The 25960-nt window shown below is 36.8% G+C and overlaps 1 protein-coding gene across 2 annotated transcripts in view; it reads left to right on the forward strand.

Annotated features, from left to right (window-relative positions):
- The first annotated feature begins 47 nt into the window (after positions 1 to 47).
- CEP295 (centrosomal protein 295) overlaps positions 48 to 25960 on the forward strand; it is a 46128-nt gene continuing 20215 nt past the window's right edge. Inside the window, exons 1-16 of one of the 2 annotated variants that reach the window (XM_026864263.1) lie at positions 48 to 360; positions 1723 to 1856; positions 2969 to 3169; positions 4387 to 4511; positions 5372 to 5465; positions 10040 to 10153; positions 12047 to 12187; positions 13256 to 13439; positions 15959 to 16150; positions 17105 to 17329; positions 18583 to 18689; positions 20225 to 20437; positions 21244 to 21341; positions 21464 to 22547; positions 23500 to 23671; positions 23805 to 23957. In XM_026864263.1, coding sequence (XP_026720064.1) covers positions 1737 to 1856; positions 2969 to 3169; positions 4387 to 4511; positions 5372 to 5465; positions 10040 to 10153; positions 12047 to 12187; positions 13256 to 13439; positions 15959 to 16150; positions 17105 to 17329; positions 18583 to 18689; positions 20225 to 20437; positions 21244 to 21341; positions 21464 to 22547; positions 23500 to 23671; positions 23805 to 23957 — 3223 coding nt within the window. In that variant the 5' untranslated portion in view covers positions 48 to 360; positions 1723 to 1736. The remainder of the gene's footprint in view (positions 361 to 1722; positions 1857 to 2968; positions 3170 to 4386; positions 4512 to 5371; positions 5466 to 10039; positions 10154 to 12046; positions 12188 to 13255; positions 13440 to 15958; positions 16151 to 17104; positions 17330 to 18582; positions 18690 to 20224; positions 20438 to 21243; positions 21342 to 21463; positions 22548 to 23499; positions 23672 to 23804; positions 23958 to 25960) is intronic. The other variant, XM_026864350.1, reaches the window with a different exon arrangement.

Genomic DNA, 25960 nt, shown 5'->3' on the forward strand with positions numbered 1-25960 from the left:
GGTGTGGGCAGCTCCGCCGGGGCCCGCTCTCTTCCCTTCTTTTCTCTTCCCGCCGTCCTGGGGCTGCCCGGGAGGCGGTTTCCTTTCTCGTCTCTCCGCGCTCTCCCCATAGCGGCTTCCGGTGACTGGTTGCGAGCGGCCCGAGCGGGCCCGGGGCCTCCTGGGCAGAGCCCGCTGGCCGTGGGGCTCCCCCCTGGGGCCCGCCTGTGCGTGCCCTCCCGCGTGTGCTCAGCCCCCGAGGCGGCCGCCTCAGGTTTCAGCCCGCGGCCGGCGCGTTGCGCTCGTCGCTCCCTTTTAGCTCTGCTACTTCTCCCTCTGGCTCCGGTGAGGTGCGGTTTGGTCGTTTGCCTGGGCAGCACGGTAAGAGCCGTTAAGGTTGCTTACGGAGGCCTCTGGTGCGGTGTTCCCGGGGAAGGGTGGCTCAGATTTAACTGTCAGGCATTTACTGATCGCTTTGTACTGCCGATGAACTTCTGCAAATATTGACAGCTTTACCGTGGCGGTTGCGTTCTCTGCTTTTGGTCTTTTCCTTTAAAGTATTAGATCTAGACTTCGTATTGTTCGATCTCTGATTTTTTCCTTTTTTTTTTTTTTTTGGGGGGGGGGCAGGAGGGAATGTAGTAATTTGTTCTTTAACGATATTTATTGATAAACTTAAGTTTTGTACCTAATCGACTGAATAAGGGAGGCCTAGCAGGAACCATGATATTCTGTCCCTTTGTATTCATTCTGTAATGAACTTAGGATGCATTAGCTTAATAACTCTGTACCAGAAGTATGTTGTGGATAATTATTTTGTTTTTACACCTCACCTGATTTCTTTAGAGTTTTGGGTTTGGGTTTTTTATGATTCTGAAAAAAAATCTTTCCATTTAAATTGTTAATGCTATGTGGGTTTTTCTCAAGCAATAAGCTTTTGATTTTTAAATCTAAACAGTGGCTTTTGAAAGTCTTTGTGGGTTTGTTTTGGGAGAGTATTTTCAGGAATGTAAACATTTAAAGATCAAATAACGATGAAGGGAGCAGTTTTGGACTAGGCTGCATATCAGGCTGAAAAAGTTTTGTTGTTTTTTTTTTTGCTGTGCAGATGAAAATTATAATTGCAAGGGAAATGGGAAGCAGTCTGTAGAACCAGCAGATCCTCATTCTACAGTAAAATCTCCAGGGGAACATCATTTGAAATGGCTGCTTAAGAAAACTTGAATGAAAAATTGTCAGTGAGCAGTTTTAGCATTCTAGAGAAGTGCTTGGCATGCAGACTGATGTCGGAGTTTCACAGTCTTCAAAGCAGAAAAACTTGGACAGGAATCAAAAATGTTGACAAACACAATATCTTATAACTTATGAGAATATTTCAGTACAAATCACCTACATGACCAGCCTGGTTTACTGCGTGGTGTGGTTATCAGTAGGGGTGGTTTTTTATCTTCTCAGGAGTGGAATAGTGTTTGATGTTAACTTTGCAGATGTGCCTGTCTGGTCTACAGCGTAGGATGTGAATGCAATACCGTCGCAGAGTTTCTTACATAGCGTAATAGTTCAAAAGCAGTACATTTTGTGACTGTTGCAAAGACAGTGCCAATGTTGTTGAGTACAGTTGGAACAGATGTGAAAAGTTTTAGCTGACACTCCTGGATACCATGATAGATTTGTAAGACTATGTTAATGCCTGGTTTTACCTATATAATTCATGCACGTTTTCTGTTTTTCATGTTCTCATAGAAGTTGATTATTCCATGTTTCCAAAGATGAAGAGGAAACTTGCAAAAGTTGGGAAATTGAGGCTTAGTCCTAATGAAGAAACCATGCTTCTGAAAGAAGAATATGAAAGAAGAAGAAAACTGAGGCTACAGCAAGTATGCATGTATTTCTGCACGTTGTGCATTTAATGATGTAACAAATCATTTAGGGAAATTAACAGAAATATTTAATGTAAACTAAATTTCATGGTCATAATATTGTATATTGGGTTTCTATTTAGTTTGCAAATTATTTTCCTTTTCATGTGTTTATGTACTACTAAGTGCATATTTTGCTTGTGATACCATCTCTGTTCTATTCACTTTGTCATCTTTTCCAGAATCTCTTCTTTTCCATCAGCTTCCCGGTAACTACCATTTTTATTTGACTGTGTCTCTTCTGCTGATGTGTCACTTGTGTAAGGATGTATAACTCTTAGAGTGTTTCAGCTGTTTTCACAGTGATGATGCAGAAGAAATAAGACAACTACCGCTAGTACAGAATTTCAGAGCTTTCCAGTAGACAAGCTGAATTGCTTGATGTCTCATAGCTCTAAATGCTTTAAGTACTGCTCATTTTAGAATGTCTGAGCAGAGTTACTTAATACTCTTCAGAACATATCTGTTGATCATGTCTTTCTTCCATTTCTGTTCTGCTGTTAGACCACAGAGCTATTTCTCCATTTCTCTTACTGTTTTCTTAGCCTTCCTCTGCTTTATACTACACAAGCTGTTCAAGTCTTTCACATCTTAAAAAAATATGTAACTTAAAGACATTTACTATGTATTGTCTTTCATCCCTCGGGCTTTTTTCTTGCTATGTTTTTCTCTTTAGCAAAGAGAATTTTGCTAACAAAGTGGAATACAAAAACTTAGTAAACAGACTTTAATTTAGCAGTATAGTTGCTGATTTTCTTTAAACCATTTTGCATTGTGATAGGATTCTTTAATAAGTTACTGTGTTTTGGAGGGAAGGATATTCCAAGCAGTTTTTACATATTGTTTATCATTTTTTTGGGCTTGAACTGAAACATTTAACTAAGATTAAATTTATTATTTAATATATTACTTTTGGAAAAAGGTGATGGCAACTTTAATATATTTTCTGGACAGATTAGTGGAATAAATAGTAGATGAGATGGAAAGCTGAAAGAAGGGTAGAAGGACTTGCTGCAAAAAATACTCCACTTTATGTCTTGTCAGCAACTTAATAAATGTTATTTCTACAGGTTAGAGAGCAACAGAAGTATATTGCCTTGCAAATAAGACAGAAAGTAAAGCAGAGGCGAGAAGAACAACTACATCGGTTAGAGGAGACACTGAGAGCCGAGTGGCAGAAAGCGCAGGATCAGAAGATGAAAGCCTTAGAAAAACTGTATTTATCAAGCTTAAGAGCGATTGGTGAGGGTCACAGACAGGCCAAGGAGAATGTAAGTGAAACAGCTTAATATATATTATTGTCAGAGAAATTCTTAATTCTTGATGTTCTAGAAATACCAAGATTGCAGTTTAGTTTTTTGTATTTTTGATCTTGCAGTCCTAATACCTAAAGGAGCAGTTTTTTCAGAGTGAAAACTTAAAAAATGTTTACTTACTTTTTGGCAGATATCTTTCCACAAGTCTGGGATTAAATGGTCTAGTAGGCCTGTCTGCCAAGGCTTTTGCTGTACAAGCTCTTAAAGTTACTTTGTTTATGTTAGATTGTACACATATATATATAGTAGTGTTTGTTGGTACTTGACTAAATTGCACCTGGTGAATCACTGTCTCAAGTATGCCAGTAATATAGCAAGTTTTTCTCTCTACCATATAACAATATCTTTTCTACAGTTAAGAACATACACAACTTTTTTTTTTTTTCTTCAGTACTCAAGTGACATGAAAGTCTTGCCTAAGGGCTGCAGAGGCCTTTGCCTAGACTGCAAACTGGTGTCACTTCTTAATTCTGTGCCTATAAACTATTTTTGCTTTCTTTAAAATCCTCTAACTTGTGTAGGCTCTCTTTGAGAGATCATTGGGGCTGTTGGGTAGAAATTTTTCATAGATTTGACTCTGAACCATGTTTATAGAAGTCATGGTGCTATAGATTTCTTGCATGAATTTTGCAGACTAGCTTGTTTCCTGAATTAGTCATGATTTTTAGCTCATGTAAAATAACATAATACTTTTTCATGTCTCTGTCTCTAAATCAACTTCTTTGTAAAGTTCTTTTCAATGGTAGGATGGGTGAGTTTGAGGAAAATTGTGGTACCAATGCCATAGGAACAGAGAACTAATCCTAAAGAAATGTTTCTGCTGATACATGCTTGTTGTAATTAATGACAGAAAGGTAGTAACATGCTTTCTCTGTACAGTTTAGTCAGCATTTGCAAAAATGTATTTATTTTACCCCCTTAATCAAAGAGATGTAGAAAAAAGGTAAGGTTTCCGCGTCAATATTTGGTTACATTGGCTGAGGAATGTGGTAGAAAAGAAGAGAATAAAGAAGATGACAGAGAAGAAGTTATTATTTAGAGTAATTTTACTCTAATACAGTAGAAAGTAATCTTGAGCTTGTGAGTCTGACCAGCAGTAGTTAATTTGAATTACCACACTGATAGTATGAGTAAAATCTTGTATTAATTGCTTCCAATATTTTATTGTTAAGGAACCTGACTTAGAAGCTCTGGCAAAGCAAGCAGAAGAAAGGAAGCAAAGAGCAGAGAAGAGACATAAGAAAGCCCTGAAAGAGCAGAAGTACCAAAAAGAAAAATTACTTTGTGAGCAAGCACGGTATGCAGTAGTTACCTAGTTTTATTAAGCTTAGAATGCATTTTACAGTGTTACAAGGTGAAAGGCAAAAATCTTGATGCTTCTTGCTTGGAGCATTTTTTATCTTGAAATTTTGTGCATTAGAGAATTAATGCTTGCAGACAAAGCTTGTGGATTTAGATAAGAACTGTAGTTCTAAAAACAAGACAAAAGTGTCAAGTATATGAGCTGGCCTTACAGACTCTCAAGGAGTTTAAGGCCTTTGACCTCTATATCACTATTTTCAGTCTAGATTGTTGGCTGACAGCTATTCAGTGACATATGAAATGTTCTCAGTCCAGTTAACCACTTGAAAAAAAGACCTACTGCATTTGTTATGGTCTTCCTTCTTAGCATGGGTTTTGTTTTGTTTTGGTTTTTTTTAAAGCAGATAGGACCAAACTTAAGCTGGCATGAAAAATGAACTATGTACTCTTGGGGATAGTTGTGCTTGAGTAGAGTTGAGACCTGTTGATTAAATACTTAGTTTTGTCCACAGCTGAGTAATTAAAATACATTGAAATGATGCAGTGCTTTCTGAAAACTTAAGTAAAAAATAGGGATTTTGAGTTCTTCTTTAGAAGCTTGTGTGTTAACACTTTTGCATTACTTCAAGAAATTAGTTTTCCAGTGCTGCCATTCTGTTGACTTTTCAGTGTGCTTGTCCATCCCTATCCCCCAAGCGTTCAATTCAGATACATCTGAATTTGTTTAATTTTAGGTTTGCCTTTTATCTTGCACAGTGCTGTCATTGTTGCTTGAATAATTTTCCTTCTCTCATCTGTGTTTGGGTTCTGTGTGTGTGTGTGTGTGTGTGTGTATTTTTGTTTTTTCCCCCCAAGACGAACAAATGCACGCAAACATGCTCTGGAAGTGGAAAGACAAAGAGCAGCCAGAGTTGCAAGCCTGCCGCCTCCACCACCACGTCCCCTTGAGGTATGTACCCATGATGCGATAGTGATCACAGTTTCAAGGTACCATATAATGTAATGATTTTTTTATTGGTGTGACTTCACACAACAGGTTATCCAAAATTGCTATTTGCATACTACAAGGATGAAAATGAAGAAAATTAATGTATTAGCAAACCTCTTACTACTGAGCTTTAGTATTTGTTTCTGATCTCTTGTTATGTGTGGATTTTATTACTTCTCATCGGAGATCTTATTTTTGTGGTTAATGTGTCTTTCAGACTTTATCATTATCTCATTTTCATTTAATAGCCACAGTGGCATTAAACTCTGTGATGATCTTTCTCAGCATGTACACATCAGACTTCTGTCATAATGTTACAGTAGTAGCATTTTGTTTAATTCTGTAGTAAAGATAGTTCTGCATTTTTAGCTGTCGGTTTTCTTGGTGGGATTTTTTTTTCCTGTTTCTTTGTTTCTTGTAGAGTATTAAATGTAGGGTAAGCTGTTTCATTTTGATAGAAAACCAGTACCTAAAGCTATTGGGGAGGAAAGTAGATTAAAACCTGTATTTTTCATTTTATGTTCTACCCTTTTTAGGGGGAGACTTTGTGTCTCCTTTGTACTGCTTTGATTTCAGAGAGATTCTGCATAGGTATAGAAGTTACTGTAGGATTGCAGATCTGAACTGCAGGAAGAACATGGTGTGCATTTTTACTTTGGAATTAACCTTTACTAAATTTAATTTAATGAAACTTCTTTAGTGCAGAGTTTAAGTTGCCTTATGTGTTGTTGTGCCCTTCCAGACCATCAGGTTCAGGGATGTTCAGACCACTGTCAAGAAAAGAAAAGATTAAGGTTTACTAGTCCCTGTGAAGTTACCAAAGCTTTTCCCGGGTACATCCAGCACATTATGTGTATGTTAGCATGTTGGATGATAGGGGTTTGGTACTGATGTATCTGGAAAAAACTGAGTAAGGTTTGACCCTCACAGTTTTTGGAATGATTAGAAGGAGTGCCTATATGCTTTCTATTTTTGTCCTTTAGTACAATGCTTTTCTGTTGTTTTCTTATTGTGGAAGTTTTCCTATTGTGAGTTTTCTTAATGTGGAAGTTGGATACGAGTGAGGATTAAAGCAAGTGTTGTAAGGCAGTGGTAAAGTTTGGGGTTATTTTTGGTCAAGTGTATGCAAAATTGGAATTTAGATGCAGTAAGATCTTCTATGGTACTGTTCAGGTAAATTCAGACACTCTTTCATGGTGCTGTTTTCCTCTGTATTTTTCTGTGTGTTCCTGGTGTATCTGCTGTAGAGCAGATGAAGGCTATATCAGTTAAAACTTTGACTCTTCATTTCTTGGTTTTCAGATGCTTGTGTTGCTCGGTTTGGCATTGTTGGAAAAGCATGAGATGCTGCAGCATTGCTTTTTGGTGACTTTTGCACGGATGTGTTTTATGTTGATTTCTATTAAAAAACAAAACAAATTTCTAATTGGTGCCCGAAAGTCAGTGGCAGTTAATATGGTATCTGTAGATGCTATAACAGCTAAAAAGACACAGTACTATATAATACTTTTCATCTAACAACCTCGGTAATGCTTCTGTCTTTCCATTTTACAAATGCAGAATTTATTTCTTCTTCTCTAGTCTTATTTTCACCAGGGCAAGCAAGAAGACTTTGTTCAGGTTCCCCAGGTTCTAGTACAATTGCTTGTACAATACAATTATGATTGTATTGGATGACAGGCATGGGTCAGTACCCTGTTTAAGTATTGCAGAATCACAGAATTCAGTGAATTGCAGAATCATAAATCCCTTTCTTGAAATTCTACAGTTTAGTGCATTTCCACTCATGAACTAATATCTTTTATTCACCTTTTTAACAAATGTGATTTTAGCTGTTTTTAGCAGAGTTTGCAAACACCTGGACTTTACAATACATGGGGTTTGTTTCATTTAAGAAGTTCATGCTCTGATAATGGAATTGAATGATTTGAATGGATTGAATCAACAGTTCTGCAGACATGCTGAATTTTTGTTGAGGAAAGATTGCATTGCATTGTTTCAGTGTAGCACAGCATGTCGATTTAATAAAGACTAGCTGACTTTGAGCCTTTTTTCTAGTTTTCATATCTGTATGGATTTTAATCCTTTTGTCATAGGCCTATGTTGCTGGGAGGGCCCAGGGTGAAGAATATAGTTATTTTATTGGAAGAGTAACTGTTTGCTGTGTACTGCATGGGGTAAATGCTAATTAAATGAAAGATCAGAGATGATTAGAGTTGTGGCTTATTCCTAGTTCTATATAGGAGAAAACAAAAGATTTTAATTGTCAGTTTCTGGGGGGAAAAGTCTTGGGCTTTGTATTGCTAAATGGGTTACTCAAGACACTGAATTTGAATTGCTTAACTTTACTCTAAATCCAGTGAATTACAGCAAATTACAAAATCATCTGCATGTGTGCTTATTTTCTTGAATCTATTTACGTAAAGAGCTTATTAAACATAATTGTAATCATAATCTGATGCTCTGTTGCAGCAACAATTGAATAGAATTTCATAAAATGGAGCCAGGGCAGTGTTGCTCCTTGCAGGATTACTTAGAATACAAGAAACATTTTTCTGATGATACTTCTATTACTGTTACTTTATCTGGTTACTCTACCCAGTTACAAAAGAAGTGGTTTTACTCTAGATATATCATCATAATTAAATTCAATTCTCAGAAGGATGGCTTTTAGGAATTGAGGCCTTGTTTAATTAGGCCAACTGCTAAGTGATTTTATAGAAGTTAAACTAAACTGTAAAATTTTGTTCATAAGTGTCACAGAGTTCTTGTGAACTTACGTTTTTATGATCTGTAAGATTTGTATGTAATAGAAATGCAACCTACAAATACTGTTATACTCTTTTTGAGTATTCATAACATTTGTAGTTTTGTTTTCTTTTTTTATTTTATAATACACTACTACTTCAGTTTTGTCAGATTTTACTATAGAATTATTTACTTTTTAGGGGAAAAAATGAGAGGAGTTGCAAACCTCTTGATGGAAGTATGAATAGATTCTTAACTGCAGTGGGTCCATCATGAGGTGTAGTAATGATAAAAGTACTATTTTTTTTCAACCTACATTGCTTTTGACATTCATTGGAAAATTGCAGCCTCCCACATAATTCTTGTATCTTCACAACTTTTGAATAAAATTCAGGAGATTTGATTCATTAAATGCAATTTTTAACTACTGATTTATTTTGCATATTTTTAAATAATTCAGAGGACAGGTTTAAATATACATTCTGGAAATAACACAGGTCAAGCAGTTGATCTGGCTAATGAAGGTTAGGTATGGGACTTGCCTGTTTTCAGAGCTATAATCAGTATTTACAAGCATTTTGGTTAATATTGATGTTACAATTACTATGATATAATGATTAAGAAAATTAGCAGGTTTTAAACAGTGTTATGTACAAATAAGTGAAGCTCTTGATGGTGTGCTTTTATTTCTACACATCTTTTTTTCCTTCCCACTGGAATAACATGAATTTTATGGTTCTTAGTAACTTATTTTATGGTTCTGAAGTTCTGTTGGTAAGGCTAAAACTAATTGCTTATCTTGGGCCTTTTTAATTTAAAGACTTTACTTTCTACAGTCTTTATAAAATAGCAAGAGATAATACTGAAATTTTGTATACCTCATCTTACATAGAGATAAGTTTTAAGATACTACTGGGACTTAATGTGGCTTGTTGTGTATGTGCATTTGTTTATGGTCATGTCAGTTTTAAACTGTTCAGGCTATTAAACTTGCTGTTGTAGTTAATGTGGCTAAGAATCTTTTTTTAGGAGAAAGTCTAGGGAGGAGGAAGGTGAGAGAAAATTAGTGAAGGAGATGTTGGAAGTACAAAGGCAGCTCCTCCAGAATAAAGAGTTACTTAACCTGGCTACCTCACTACTGAGAACATCAGGCTGAGCTAAAGAAGGGGGAGGGAGGGCCTGGTTGCTCAGTGTTCAAATTCTTTTGGACAAGAGCTGAAATGTGGTGGTGTACCCAATACTTTCCAAAAAAAAGTAAATACTTTGTGTTATATATGAATAGACACTTTTCTGTGAAGTTATGGAAAATGCTTCTTTCTCTGGTCAGCTAAGAAACTAGACATAATGGTTCTGATTTTCATAAAGAAAGCCTGTACTTGAGAAGTATTATTTTGCTGTTAGATATAACTATATAGTAGATCTGTGGTTGCCCTGCTTTGAGGTGTGACAGCTGTTGTAAGTGGGATTTGTATTAGTACATTAAACTTAAGTGCTTTTAATTTAAGGTAATGCTTTAGAAACACAAATGTAGAGCAGAACGTCAATTTGTGTGGAGGAGTTTGCTTTAGGCTGTTACATGCTCTTAGTTGTTAAGCCCTCTGGATCTGCCTTGCGCTGATGTGATTCATTAATTATTAAATGTATATAGAGATTTAACCAGCAGTTTTTTCAGGAGAGAATTTGGGGGTGTGGCTTTCCTAATACTAATTTAAGTGTACAGATCTTATGTTCTGTTTAGTTGCTTTGCTTTCTGTTCTCTGATACAACTGTTGTGCTTTTCTTTCTAGAATTTTGAAGTGAAAAAGACCCCCGCAGTAAAGCTGCATAGTGCCAATAACTTCTCTGTTACACGTTACCATATTTCCGAACCCTACGTGGACAGAGAAGTGGATGGAGAGCAGGTGATGACTCCCAAGTGGTTTATAATACATGCTTCCATATATTTTTCTTTATATTGTGTACAGTGTCTGGATATCAGCAATTCAGTGTTCTAGAACTTGTCTAAAAGATATGAACTTACATAAAGCAGCCATTGCACAGTTTAGTAATCAGAATCTTAGATGTGTAAACTTGTAATACCTGTTAAGTGCTCAGTGACTTGTGGGATCACACCTGACAGTCCCACGTGAACAGACCTCTCTCTGTAAAGAGGTGAATTCACAAGACTGACGTACTGTTAGGACACCTAAATCTTCTGCTTTGTGGTTTATGCTAAATTAATAATTGCAGTTGCCCTGCTTTTTTTTCTCTTCACTTCTTTTTAGCTGTGTATTACCAGTCTTTACCTCATATTTATGTTCAGCAGTTTCAGCTTACCAAATGGCAGAAGTTTAATTTGGGGGGAAAAAAAAGGATGAATAGATTTTTGCCAAATGGGAAAGTTTACTCAAGTTTGTAGTACGCTCAAACAACAACTAAAGTCAGATTGGAAGAAGGGGAGGACCTGGAAAAATGAGAGATGGAGCAAAAGCTTAACTTTTAGAGGTGATTTTTGAGTTAGTGTAATGCACTTGAAAAGTGAACCAAATAACAGTTTGTTTTAGTGATGATGTGATAACACATTCTAAGTTCCTGTTCTGGATCAGCCTCTTTTAGACTAGAAAAGTGTGCTCAATAAATTTGGTTTTATCAATATTTTCTTTAATGCATTCATGAAGTTTTTGTTCATGAAGTTTAGGTTTTCTTAACATTTGAAGGACTAGGCCTCAGCAAGAAGAGATACTTTAGTTTATTCAGTTTTGTCATGGAAAATTCCAAAATGTTAATCTTCATAGACTTGCTTATGTGCAATGATTTAGGGTTTTTTCTTAATATTTTTAATTTTCATGTGTTAGTAAGATTTTTAATATTTAAAAATTGCAGATTGGTTTTCGTTTCCCACATGAGTGAAAAAGCTTCTGGATTTATTCCCCCTGCTCTCGTTTAAAACAAAACAATGAGGACAGAAGTAGTCAATCTGTAATATCAACTGTATTATTTTACCTTGTATTGTGGGAAAAAGAACCATTCTACTGTAACAAATTGTCATGGTTTAACCCCAGACAACAACTAATTACCATGCAACTGCTTGCTCACTCGTTCCCACTGCTCTATGGGATGGGGAGAACCAAGAACAAATAAAAACTTGTGGGTTGAGCTAAGAGCAGTTTAATAATTGAAATTACATTTTTTTTTAAATGAAAAGGCAAATAACAAAAAGAGTGAAATTAAAACTCAAGATAGACAAGTGATGCACAATGGAATTGCTCACCACCTGCTGTCTTATGCTTAGCAAGTCCCTGAGCAACAATCTGCCCCTCACAACCAACTCCCCCCAGTTTATATACTGAGCAAGATGCCATACGGTATGGAATATCCCTCTGGTCAGTTGGGGTCAGCTGTCCTGTCTGTGTCCCTTCCCCACTTACTGTATCCTTCCAGCCTTCTTGCTGATAGAGCATGAGAAGCTGAAAAATCCTTGACTTAGCAACAACTAAGTATTGTTTATACTAAAAGTGTCATTGTGTTATCAACATCATTCTCATACTTAATACAAAACACAACACTATAGCAGCTACTAGGAAGAAAATCACCTCTATCCCAGCCAAAACCAGGACACAAATACCGATGGTTGTCCCTAATACAGTTTGAAACTAGAACTCTTTGACACTCATATAATATGTAAATATGCCTATTTCTTTTTTTCAAAGGTAAAATGTTAAAGTGCTTTTGCTGCACAATTATTCATTTATTGTTACATATGCTTTAAACTACCACAAAGAACTTCATGGACTTAACTGTTGATTGACTGCCAGCCAGATGCTCGGTTAGCTGCTGAAGAAGAAGGGAAACGTTTGGAAGAACTACACAGAGATGCAGAGAGAGAGAGAAGAGAGCAGCTTGAAAAGGCACATCTCAGAGGAAGTCATGCCTTGAAGAAGGTCCATTTGGCTCAGGTAGGCAGTTGTGCCTGTTTTTAATGTCAAAATGACCAGTGTTGAGTTGTAGGTAGGTGATTACTAAATGAAATATAGGAATTTAAAATTGATGGTCTAAATGGAGTTTTTCAGAATGTGTCTAAAAACCATCTAACTCTGCTTATTTTGGCTATCTGGAAATAGGTAGAATGAAAGAGTGTCCATCGTATTGTTTGACCAGCTATTAACCAATCAGTAATAACCAAGCTAAACTTTTTAAATGAGTGATGAGGTCCAACTTCTCCTCATGGGCTTTAGCTGCAGTTGATTATTCGGTGCTTCAGGGGTAAAAAAATAGTTTATTATTAGAAGGCAACATTTTTATCTTTTTATTTTTGGAAAACTTTTCAAAGTTCTTGCTTAGAGACTGAGGTTCTGTTGGCGTATAAGTCTGGAAATACTGAAATTGTTTCATTTAAGAAATAAAAACTGAACTATTGAGAAAAGTCTTTGTACCCAGAGGTATGCTCTGTAATTTGTTTTATTGTCTATTGCCTTCACAAGTACTTTTGGAGGCTAGAAATAGCAAAAGCTTTCTTGTTTATTTTAGTTGAGAGATAACTGGCCCTGAATGAGTAACCAAACTAAAATGGGGAACTGTGGAAATATTAACAATGCTCCTTAAATTAACAGGAAAAAAAAACCCACAACCAAACTTCAAGTAAAGCTTTTTTTAAACAGCTTTTATATATAATTGTAGTGTGCCAAGAGTATTTATTTCACATCTGTAAGAGTAGCGATTGCTGAAGTATATACTAAAAAAAGTAACTTGTCAAAGCAAGTACTCATTTACCTTATAAAACAGATCAGACCTGGCCTACAGGTGTACAGTCTGATACTTTAGGTAGTATTGATGACTTCTATGTTTAAAGATCAGATACAGCCTTCTCCCAAAGGAGCACCTTTTTCTCTAGAATAGATTTAACTTTAAGCATTTAGGATTAAACAAACTTCATGGTAACCAAATGGAAGTGTTTTATCAGTCCTGACATATGGCTGTCTGAATATGAACTCTGAATGTTTGTTATCCCTTCTCTATACCCGAAGGACAGGGAAAGGCTACTGAAAGAACTTGAGCAAATGCAGAATATGGATCGGATGCGCAGAAGACAGATTATAGCGCAGATGCCACCTCAACTTTTTGTGCCTGCATACAAACGCATGGAAATAAAAGAAGAATGGCAGAGAGAATTGGAGTTTGCATTTGAAGATATGTACAGTGAAGACAGGAGTAAGTAATAATTTGAAGGTTGCTGAATCTGGTAGCCTAGTAGAGGAGAGGTTGCTGCAGCTGTCCATTCCCAGGTCAAGCTGTGTCATGACCTGGATTGGAAGCCCACAGAGTCACAATGGTTCTGTGATCCCCTTGGGTTAAATTCAGGTGAAGTGACACCAAACGACTGGTTAAAATGTTTTACTTGCAGTAGAAAACAATTTAAACTTGGAAAAGGAAAATTGGGTAGGAAAAAAAAAAAAGGAAAGAATCAAAGAAATGCAGATCACCACCCCTGGATCCAGCTTTGTCTCAGGTCTGGTAATCTTGTGTGGTGGGTGCACACATGGCAAAGTTTTTTGCCTTTTAAGTTCATCTTATCAGCTGATTAAGATACTTCGGGGTTTTTTTTTCTCAGTTCCCTGAATTTTGTGGACTTCGTGCTTCTTAAGCATCATCCAGCTCCTGGGGCAGAAGTGATCACCTCTTATCAGTTCTTGTCACCTCTTTAATGGCGAAGGCACGAAGTCATTTGCAAGGGGTGCATGGTGTCTGGCTTGCACAGTAGAGCCACATAATATCAGGTTTACACAGTGGAGCCAGTGATTAGTGGTACTTGTGCTTGACGGGGAAGCATTTGGTTTCACTCAGTCCATGTCTCTCCCCCTTTGAGGCTTATCTAAGGAGTTTGTCAATACAGCTGCAAGGGAGTAGGGGTTGCATCCTTCCACGCTTCATTGGGTGACATTCCTTAGACTAATCACAAAGGCCACAGGTTGTCCTTGAGGTTTTCTGTGTCATGAATGTTTGAGGCATTTCTTCCTTTAGTTCCTTACAAGCTAGTAGTAAGGCTGTGTGTGTATTCACAGTAGGTACACATATGAACAGGCTTTTGGTACCTGTACACACAGCTGGCCACACAGGCCAACACTGAAAACACAGCACTCACATTAAACAGAAACCACACAAATGGCCTCATCCTGTTCACCATGAAGGCCTGTTAGTGGGATATGTGTCTGTATAACAGTATGGATCCCTCCAACAGTTGGTCTTAGTCTACTCATTTGTCCTCTGTACCTGAGGTCTCCTCCACCTGTTACACTGTGGATCCCCCAGGAATGCGTCTCAGACACCCAGTCTATCCAGTAACTCATCCTGGACCCTGTAGCCTTCCAGTTATCTTGCATGTCCACATATACACTGCTATGCTCAAATATGTGCTATGAGTCACTCAGTAAATGGCTTTAGACAGTCACAGTACCTAGCAGCTGGCTCTTGATCCCTAGTCTTCTGAGTTGCTGGCTCCTGGGTATGTAGGCCCCAAGACCTGCTACTCCACTCCAGTTTTTGCTACAGAGACCTAGCTGGGTGTGTGAACATATGCTCAGACATGCACATGCTATGGATTCCTGTGGTAACTGACCTTTAATACTCAGTCTACCTGTTAGGTGAACCCTGGATCTTGTCTCTGGTTGTCTGAGATGTACACACCTGCGCTGGAAGGTTTCTTAGTTGATTCTGAGATCCCATGGTCTCCCCTGTAGCTTGGATCTCCTGATCTTTCCACTAGCCAACTCGCAGATCCCCTGACCTCTCCACTATCCAGCCCAGTCTTATGGCTGCTTGATACCTAGCTCCTAAGCCTCTTATTGTTCTTGTTGTTTGTTCTGGCTTGCAGTTTGCTAGCCACTGCATGCTGATACTCATAACCACATAATATATACTCATTCTGGTATCTGCAGTTGACAGTGATCTGGACACGGATGCCCCTGTGACTTCTGGTCCCCACTGCAGTTGCTGGCCCCTATATATCCGTACATACACATACAAACAAAATAGAGGGTTCCTCATCTAGGAAAACAGCTAGAAATGGTATTTAGTGAGATGACAGGACAGACTGTCAGGCAAAGTGCATGGCCAGACAAGTGTATTGACTGGTCCCTTTTATCCCCTTATTATATCTATCCTCACACTTGTTCCTCCCCAGACTAACCTGATCCTTTCCTTTCCCTGCCTTGGTCCCTCCCCTAAATACCTATAGGTGTACAATCACAACATGATCTTTCCTTGTGTCCCACACCCCTCGTAGGCAGTAGCCCCCTCAGTTGGTAAGGTGATCATGGGAGAACTGTTGACTGGTCTTCCAGGATTTCACACCTGGACCTTGTGATCAATCACTCTCCTGTGACAGCCATGTGAGCAGCCAGGTCAGGGTGTGTCTTTACCCTGGTGAAGTTACTGGGATCCTCCTGCTTGGAATTGTTCTGGTGTGCTGCTTTTTGTGTAAAGATGAGCCTTTTATCACATAAACTTTTATTTTGAAAGATGTAGCGTATTCTAGTGGAAAAGCCCGTAGAATTTCTGAGTTACTAGATGACTATTAATCTAGGTAATTCTGAATCTTCTGTTTTGGAAAAGGGAAAAGTTGAATTAAATCACAAGCTATTGATATCTGAACTTCTTAGGGATTTGTATGATGGATGTAGTCTTGCAAAGTTGCTTGCTTTTTATTTCAATTGGTTGTTTTCATTAATTAGAAATGAAAGGAGACCTGATTTTACAGTTTGAGCCACAGCCTTTGCCAGCCCCTTCTGACAGATCTCAAGATAACGATCTTGATATCTCTTTGGAGCAAGAATCTGCTTGTGACACTCAACCAGAATCTGCTTGTGATACTCGACAAGAATCAGAACAGATAACAGAAGAGGAGGTCCCTAATGAATCAGAAAGTAAGCTTTTAAACTTTACATTTAACTTTTTGTTTTTATGGTAGAAGAGTTTTAGTTTAATATATGAAATAAATTAACTTTAGTATTAACTAAAATATCTTTAAGTACTAAAACTCCTTAATGCCTGTGAAGTACTTTGGTGTCACATGGTTTATGATGTTTATCATAGATGATAACACACTAATGATTATGAATTTAAGAATGAAAATGTGACTTTTTCTAATATACTTCATTAGCATATTGAGAATAGTTTTTAATTGCTGTAAGAACTACTGTTGGTAGCCATAATTATTCTTCTATAATTAGTGTAAATTATGGGATGATGCTGGTATGTGAATTTAAATATTTTTCATTTTGTGTTTCGAAATACTTCAAAATCAAGCTTTAATACAAAGTCTACTTATTGTATGTGCTTTATGTTCAGGTTTGAGTTGCTGTATTGTGAGTAGGCTGCAACAGTTGCGTGTGTGTGTACGTATTCTTCACTTGTGGCATGTACAGGATAATGTGATGTGAACAAGAAGTGTGTTAGTGAACTTTGCTGCTTGGTCAAGCATTTCTGCTGTATCCCTTTGCTGGCACAATCTGATTTTTGATCTGTGATGCATTGTGTTGCCAGTGCTAATACAAAAGAGAGGGCAGGAACGTACAGGCAGGCAGGGGGAATAGTACTGCTTATTTCTGCAACAGTATGGTCTAGGAGTAGTCTGATTGAAACATTACAACTAGCTTAGCCCTCCTTTTATAGCATGCAGAGAGAAATTACTGCTTCTGTCTTCTGGGTAAGAGAAAACATTGTTAAGCTTTTAAAACTTGATTATATAACTGAAAAATTTGTCCAACTATGTAAGCAGTTAAAAAAAACCCACAAAACCTGCAAAACAGGGGTTTTTTGTTTTTATGATGTAAAGGTATTCATTACCCAAAACTCTTAACAGCATATATTCTTTATAGATCATAAAGAAGCAAAAACTCACCAACCTCAGTCCAAACTTGCCTTAAAGAAATTGCTAAACAAGATTAGAAGTCAAAAAGAGGAGTGGACATCAAAAAGCATGAAAGAGGTTCAAAGTGAAATTGAGACTATTGAATCAGGCACTATTACTAGTGAAGAGAGACCATTACGTGATTTAGAACTTCACTATGAGCAACAGAGAAATACGGTATGCGAAGCCAAAGGTGCGTAATACGTGCATCAAAATTTGTTGTGCTGGAGCAAAAAGTCTTGTGAGGGTGGACTGTAACAAAACTGTTTAATGGATTTTCAGTGGTGGGCGTTTTGTCATGTTGCCAGAAAGTACAGTTCTCCTATTTTTGCCCACAGTGCATTGTGGATTTGTTGAAACCATAACTGAGAGAGGTTTTTGCTCTTATGTCCAACTTGGCCGTCTCCCAACTTGTGGAGTAAAGATGCCCAAAATACTTTTGTATCTTTTAAATCTTGCCCAAATTGTTGTCACACCTGGTGTTGCCATGCTTTAGTAGGTGTTTGCCTCCAGGAGTAGAATTCTCAGTGCAAAATTGGGCATTGAAGTTGTCTACCTGCTGAAATGGAGAAGTCAGATTCTTCAGAGCTTCACAGCTCGAAATGCACAAAACAAGCATGAGCTGATGTATTTGAAATCATGGGGGTGGTTTTCTGCTTCTAGGCACCATTCTGAAAAGCCTCTTTGTAAAACTGGAATTTATACCACTTAGACATTTCATTTTGTTTGGTAGCCAGATAATTTTGAGGTTACTTCTAATTTATGCTGTTTTGGTTATGCTAGTGCTGAGTTGGTGAACTTGTATGTCAAGTGGGATTTCTGAAGTATTAAAATGATGAAGTTGTGGCAAATTCAGGTTTATTTTTTTGTTGTTGTTGTTTTTAACTTTCATAGGGTGCTTGTTTTTTTTAAATGAGATTAAGTGATTTAGTTCAGTTGTGTACATGTATACACCAGCATAATGCCTGGGGATTGGAGAGTGCAGCATGAGTAAAAACATGCCTTTGGGATATGCCTTTGGGGACAATGTGCTGCTATTTGAAGCTGATAGTACAGGATGAAGACTTGTTTTTTTGTGCGATAACCAAATATTAGATCATTTGCCCAGAGGGTGTCAGTTTTACACCCTCTTTGTTCCAAGAGGTCAGTGTGTGGCTTTTTATTCCTCTGATGATCTTGCTATTAGACTACAAAGTAATCTTGGTAGAAGCAATCTTTAGTCCTACTGGAGCTGGGCCATTCCTATATATTCAAGAAAGACACATGATAAAAGGCCAATAATTTTCCAGGTTATGGAGACAGGCAGAGTAGTGGGATAGAGATGGTAATCTTTTCAAGAGCAGTTTGTGCATTTTGTTTAGAGAGGTTGGGAAACTGTAAAAGATGTAAAGAAGATCCAAGGCTCTTTTTAACTGCAATTACAGTTAGATAACGTGTATATTTTAGACTCTGTGAAAATGTTGGAAAATACAGTTGCAGTTGAAAATCCAGTTCTAATCCATCCTCAAGAACAAGCAGCTAAAATTAGAATGGAAGAGGAGAGACGAAAGTGGGTAAGTGTGTTTACTTATTCCTATCTCAGTTACAGGGTAAAAAATGGCGATTTACAGAAGACTTTAAAATGCTTCAGGTTATACAGCAGCTATAGACTCTTTTAATGTGCTTGTAACACTTAACAGAAAATGTTACAATGGAAGTTTATTTTCTTAGCCTGTGCATGTTAACTTTGTAAAAATGACTAAGCCCCAGCTGGAGTTTAGAATAGAGTGAAAAAACCCAGTTTCATGAAACCCAACAGGTGCTATAGGCAAGGGATGCCAGCTGATGATTAAATGACAGTCTGAATTGTAGATTAATACCCTTGCTTTAGGAAGGAAGAAGTCAACAATACACAACTCTGTGAAAACTTTACTAACCCTTTGTAATAATGTAGGAAGGTCTGTGGAAATGTGTTTAGACTAACAGGAAAAGCTTACAGACTTTTGAGTATTTTGTTTTTGTTTTTTTGGGTTTTTTTTAATTAACTAGGAAACAAATGCAGGAAGTCTTTTGTGTCAACAGGAATGCTACATTTAATGTGTTTAGAAAATAATAAGTTTGTGTATTATTTAAGTGTTGTTTGTGTATATGTTTCATTGTATTTTCATTTTTATTGTATCCTTAGAGACTTACTAGCTATTATATGGTAGTTTATCAATTTAAAAAAGAAAGTTGAAATTCACGTCTTAGTGCAATTGTAGAGTTAAAGTTCAGGAATTCAGGAAACAAAAATTTGACAAAACTGTACTGTCCTAGGAAAAAAAACCCAAAAGGCAGCAGATCCTCTGTGAAAGTGCTTTGAACCTGCCCAGGTATATATATTGCTATGTCCACGTTAACTGTTCTTGGGTCTAGCTTTTCCTCAAGTTGCTCTTCCTGACAGCCCCATTCAGACTGTCTCATTAAAAGCTGTTGTCCACTTCATCTTTGCTAGTACTTTGATTTTTTTTTTTTTTTTTTTTTTTTCCTGTTGCTATGCACGGATCTAAGTGATTTGTAGCTGATAGGTACATGGAAGGAGAATAAAAATAAACAAACCACTTCAGAGATTTATAGAGTGCTCTTAAAGTGGTTATACATTAGCCATTTCAGAAGCTTTGTAAGGCTTGAATTAACATTTAAATATGTTGAACTCTTGATGGAAAGCTCTGTAAAATGCAAAGGAGATTTCTGAATTCAATTTAAGAAAATGACTTATTTTGCAGTCTCTGGAAAATGATAATGTATCTTGAATGGTTGGATTCTGATTTTATCTGTTCTATTAATTTGAGAACAGATAATAGTGCAGTATTAAAGGGATTCAGGGACTATTAGAAATATCTAGCCGGTAAAACAAAATTATTCTTATTAACTTTGGAACTATTTTTAAAGGCCTCTTACAGTTTGGAAATGCCTGTCACAAGGAATAAAATTTCTGCTGTAAGTTGGAACAAAGTTGTGTGTGTGTGTGTGTGTGTGTGTGTGTGTGTGTGTGTGTGTGTGTGAGAGCAGTGTTTGATTTCTTTGTTACTCAGTTCTGGAGATTCACCCTCATTTTTCTTCTCAATAGAAGGAGCAAATAGAGCAACAGAAACAGGAACAGCTGGCCTTGCTTAAACAAATTGAAGAAGAGCGAGCACGTTTGGAGGCTGATTTTCTGAAGATCCAAATGCAAACTTGTTTGGAGGAGGCTAAGAAAAAAAAAGAGGAGGAAGAACAAGGTCAGCTGGTACAAAGCCACAGTGTTCCCTCTACAGACCAGCAGAACAAAGTGGAACATGAGGTGAAGAATTGTAGAAAATTGCGTGTAGCTTTTCAATTTTCCTTATTATAAAAATCAAGAGTACCATTTGCCAATTTTAAACTATATCAATCAAGGCAATCTGTCAATTTTTATTTCTTAGGCTATGATCAGAAGTTCGTACATGTAAAAGCTTCCTTTTGTCTAATGTAGAAGCTTGTATTTTACATGATATCACTGGACTTTGAATATTGTATTGTCTTTGTGTAGTCCCAGGGACAGCATGTCTTTACCCATTAGTAAAATCTGATTAGAGTCATAATAATTATGCATGTACACATATCCTTTTGCAAGAAGAAAAAAAAATCTTGGACATTAAAAAACCAAAAGCCCCTACCTCTGTTTTTGTCTGTCTAGATCTCAGCTACTTAAAGGAGAGGAATTTATTGAGGATGTTGAAGGAAAGTAATCTTTTTTTAAAATCTTGGTTCATTTGCACAGTCTGTACTCTTCTGAGAATCTGATTGCCTTGAAATTGCAGTCAGTTCGATCATTGTTCCCGAGTTTGCTACTGGGTGTTTACCTCTTTGAGCTAAGCTGCTGTAAGCACCATTAGCTTTGATGGTGTATGCTCGGCTTGCCAAGAGAGACTGTAGCTGTAGGCCATCTGTTCCAGAAACTGCTTTAGTTTCATTGCCTCAGGCCGAAATCTCACAGACTTCAAACTTTGGTATGGAGTGGCTTCTGTAAATTTAGGAGAGACAACATACATGCAGCTTGAAGCTGTTGCTTTAATAATTTTCTGTGAGTTATTTGTATGTGTGCACTTAAATTTTTATTTTGATTAGACTGGAAATACTACCATATCACAAACCAGAAGTCCTGGAGAAGACATCCATTTACATATGATTCGTAATTATCAACAACGCCTTCTGCAGCAAAATAGGTAAATTCCTTTGTGAAATGGAACTCAGTTGCCTGGTTTGAAATAATTTGAATTAGTTTGATTATTGAAATCGATGTTTATCTTTGTGTCACGCTGAAGACTGATGTTTTCATTCTGTTCAGGATGCACAAACAGAGCATTGAAGAAGCTAGAAAACGTCTACAGGAGTATCAGAATAAACTGAAGCTAAGATACTTGTCTACTTCTGCAACACCTCTGAGCTCTGTGGAAACAAAATCATTTCATTTAAAGCCTGTCTCAGAACCACCTCTACAGAGGCAAGAAGTGCAACCAACACAATACCAGTCATCTGAACAAGTTCATGCACAAGTGCATGCACAGTCGCTACCTGTGTTTTCAGGAACACCACATTTGTTGGAGAAACCATCTTCACAGAAACATGAACAACAAATGCATAACACTTGTCCTGGCAGACATGTACAGCTTTTAGAAGCATCGAAATGGAAGCATGGAGAGTTTTGTTTGCTGTGTGGCTGTCCTTCACAGGAACAAGTGGGAATGTTGGAAGCCTCCAATCATCACATCAGAGAACCATCTCAATTCCAGTTATCATCAGGGTTAGCCATGGAAGATGTCACTGCTGTAAGAAAGAGACCAGAAGCACATGTACAACACGTTAGATTTGTTTTGCCTGCAGAAGATTCCTCTGAGCCTTCAGAAACGGTGCACTTCAGAGAGTCATCTCAGAAGATGTCTAATCATCAAATAGAGAGAGAAGCTGGAGAAGAGCTTCCACTTAAGACAGTCCTCATACCAGCAACAAAGGAATCTTGTATAGTTCAGGCAGCCTCAACTGATTCTGTGGCGTATCGGCAGGGATCTGCTGAGAGCACCGTCAAAACAAGCCTTGAACAGCCCCTCAATTTTTCTGAACCCATGACTTTATCTCATGAAGAATCTAAAGCTCAGGGTATTGAGGAATTCTTGATACCAAAAACGGGAGATGCATCTTTGTTAAATTATTCTGGTATACTGAATTTAAGGGAAAGAGTGTTGGCCTCATCAGAAAGCATCCAAGCTCAGCAAAAGTATTTGAAAGAATTGCAAGAGCAGTTAGATGCACAAAGAGAAGCTCTTCTTTCTAGACAGAAAATACAAGAGCAACTACTTTTACAGAAGCAAGATAAATTGAAGGAACGGATTCAGAGACAACAAGAGGCTTTGAAAGAATTTCTGAATAAGAAGGTAAGCTTTATGAATGCTTTACATGGTGAGTCATCTAGTAGGTGATCAACTTAAGAGTGAATACTGCCAATTGACAAAGTATCCCATGGAGTGTTGGTAGTTTTAGGTGATTTACCATAATGAAAGTTTTAATTAGGACTTGTTATTTGTTATCAGTAGTGGTGTTCTGTAAGCCCCAAGAGTGCTGTTTTGTTCAGTCTAACAGAAATAATATGAACTTCTGTGCTTGGTCTCTGAATGTAGTGCCTATTGAAACAGTTATGTTGTCCAAAATATCTGCAGGTATAGTTTTCTTCAGCTCTAGAAATGCAGCTGTATGTGTAAAACAGCTCTTGTAGTAAAACTATTTAAGCAGTACCTCAAAGGATATCATAAGCATTTTGAATAGATTATTTTTTAAAGTTTGTCTTTTTGTACCTATTAGGAAATTGGTTTAGCAGCTGCACTCTTGACTTGTAATTTTGCTTGTTTCTGGGTAACAAGAAAAATCCAGGTTTATTTTTGAGTTTTTAAAGAAGCTCCTTTGCCCTTTTTTTTTTCTTTTAAAACAGAAGCTATCTTAGAAAAGTAACTGTCGCCTAGAATCCCGGTCTCTTGTTTTTGCAGTCTCAAAGCAGCTAAAATCCCGGTATTCAGGAGTTGAAAAACTAAAAACAGACTCTTCAGGAATTGGTCCTGTTAAAATTACTGAGTATTTTGCTATAGTATAACAAAGGCCTTGAAAATGTAAATAATTTTAGCACATTAGATTTGTAGAGCTACATAAAATACCTTTATGTCCAAATGTTTTTGTAAGCTAAGCAGGTCTGTCTGGTATCTTGCATACTTGAACTACTTTCCCAGAGTGCTTAATGTTGGCCTGCATGGAATACACAAACAAGAAAACGCTGGTTTGATAATTATGTATAAATATAATCTTAAATGCAGTTGCTTCCTCCCTCCCCCTTTTAAGGTGAGACATATCTGCACAAATGAAGACATCACAGAAGCACAAAAGCCTGACCAGATTCCTAAGACTGACTTTTTCCAAGTCTTTGAAAACTACCAGCAAGAGAATTGTGGCAGGAGTAAATTTCACAGAAGTGAAATGATTTCACGGTGCATTGATTCAGCTGAGCAAACCGGTAAGGCTGCATAGTATTTTTCATTATAATTTTTCTCATTTTTCAGTTGAGATGGAGTTCTCTACCATCTCCCCAAGTTAATTTGATGTATGTGTGTATATATTATTGCAATATGCAAAACTTTGTTTTACAGAACAGTCTGAGAAAGCTCTATGTAGAGAACAGAAATGGAGATCTTCCAAACCACCTGTGGCAAAAGTCAAGTTAGGGCTTGATTTGGAACAACATGAACTTAGTGTTATACCAGAGGTAGACACACCAAAGAGTTGCAACATTTCTTTTTCAGGTAAAAAATACATACATTAAAAAAAAATATATTTTTATATATATATATATTTTTATATATATATATATGAAAAATATATAAAAATATATATATAAATAAATATATGGATATAAAATATATAATAAATGCTGCTGTTCCTGACAAATAGAGGTTGGAGAAAATGAATCTTTTCTGAAGAGTCTTTGAGATGATTGATTATGAAATAATAGCTGATACTGTTGCCTTTTTGAAAGTTATAATTTAGATACTAGCAAAGTGAGTTATAATTGAGAAATCTTATCCTGTAAGTGTCTGTCTAAGTGTCTTTCACTAAGGAAAGAAAATTCACTGTAATTCCATGACTTAAGTTCTTTGTTGATTTTTCTGTTGGGCAGGGTCAGTGTTTATAGACAATTGTACAGAAATTGTAAAGAGAACCATCAGAATTGATGGACAGTGTTTAAAGCTTTAGCTTTTGAGCATACCAAGAAAGTGTGTGAAATCTTTTAAACAAGGAGGTAGTATCAAGTTTCTAAAGAAGTTTTTGGACCATCTTTTTAGTTAATTTTTTCAGTTACAAAACATTCTTTGTAAAAATTTCAGAGAGCAATTACACAAAGCAATTATTTTTTTAAGTGTGCTTGTTACAATCTGCACGTAATGCTTTGAAGGAATGTTAATTGACAGATACAAGAAACTGATATTTTCTAAATGTAAATATTTTATTTTTTTTATTTTGTAAAGTCTCTTCATAGCTAAAATTTAATGCGTATTTTACAAAAACTTCAATATTGTCGCAGTGTTTTTAAAAGTGCTAAACAGAACAATCTGAGTAATTACAGGCCTGTCAGGCTGGCATTCATCTTGAGCAAAATAATGAAACAGCTGATATGGGACATACTTTAATTAAAGAAAAGTAATTAATGCTAGTCAGTGTCAGTATATGCAGAATAATTCTTGTTGGACCAATTTGGTATCTTGATTAGATGCCGAGTTTTGTTGGTGAAGGTTTTGAATATATTTGTATTCTCAAAACCACTTGGCTTTTGAGAATATACACAACTTAATTTAAAAAAAAAAATTAAAAATCAAAATACATACCGAAAAAGTTTTCTGAAATATTATCTAGTGGAGTTCTAGAGTAGGAATATTCATTTGCTGTGTAATCCCATTATGATCCACAGGTGATTTATTCCTCTATTACTTAGCTGTTGGTCATGACAGGTAGTAAAAAGTTGAACTTGATTTTTGGTTTTTTGTTTTTTTTTAAATTGGATTGAGTGGCCAAAAAGGGCTGTTGTGTGGGGTGGATTGTGGAGAAGTATTTAAGCCAGAGCAGAGAAGTTTTATATTGCCTCTGGATCTGGAAAAATTACTGAAAATTTTGGTGGATTTGCTATGTGGAAAAATTAATTTGAAATTTTTTAAAAGAAATATTTTAGTTAAAATTTAGGTTTTGAGACGTCTATGACCTATACAGTCTTTCAACCTGTATAATCTATAGGCTGTGTAATGCAAAGGTTTTTACTGAGCTGATGTGGTTAACTTTATTAAAATGGAGCACTGTACAAATTCAGCAGGTTATTTCTGTAGAATTGGATGTGCATCTTAATGTTTTTCATTAAGTGCAAAACACTGCATTTCTATACCTAAACTGATTACAGATGTTTTAAATTCATATAAAACAGATTCTGTTGATGGAGAATCTTCTCCCATTTCAACCATTGGGAAGTTTGCATATGTGAAATGTTACAGTCATGCTCTTCATGAAGAGGGCAGGTTACCTTCAAGCATAACAAACTATGAGGAACAAATCTCTAATGGAAGTCCAAGGCCAAGTAAGCAGTCAAGTAGATTATTGCAGCAGGTGCTGCTGATGACTGCTGAAAATTCATATGATTCAGGTGAGGAAGACCTCTTCCTTCAAGGAATTATGTGACTACCATTCAGCACTGCTAATTTTACTGCTATTTATTTTGTAGCATGTGACCTGACTTATTAAAGAACATGTAGTGCTGGTTAAA

This window comes from Athene cunicularia, assembly GCF_003259725.1.
Source record: "Athene cunicularia isolate RWA chromosome 1 unlocalized genomic scaffold, athCun1 chr1_part1, whole genome shotgun sequence".
Taxonomy (NCBI): Eukaryota; Metazoa; Chordata; class Aves; order Strigiformes; family Strigidae; genus Athene; species Athene cunicularia.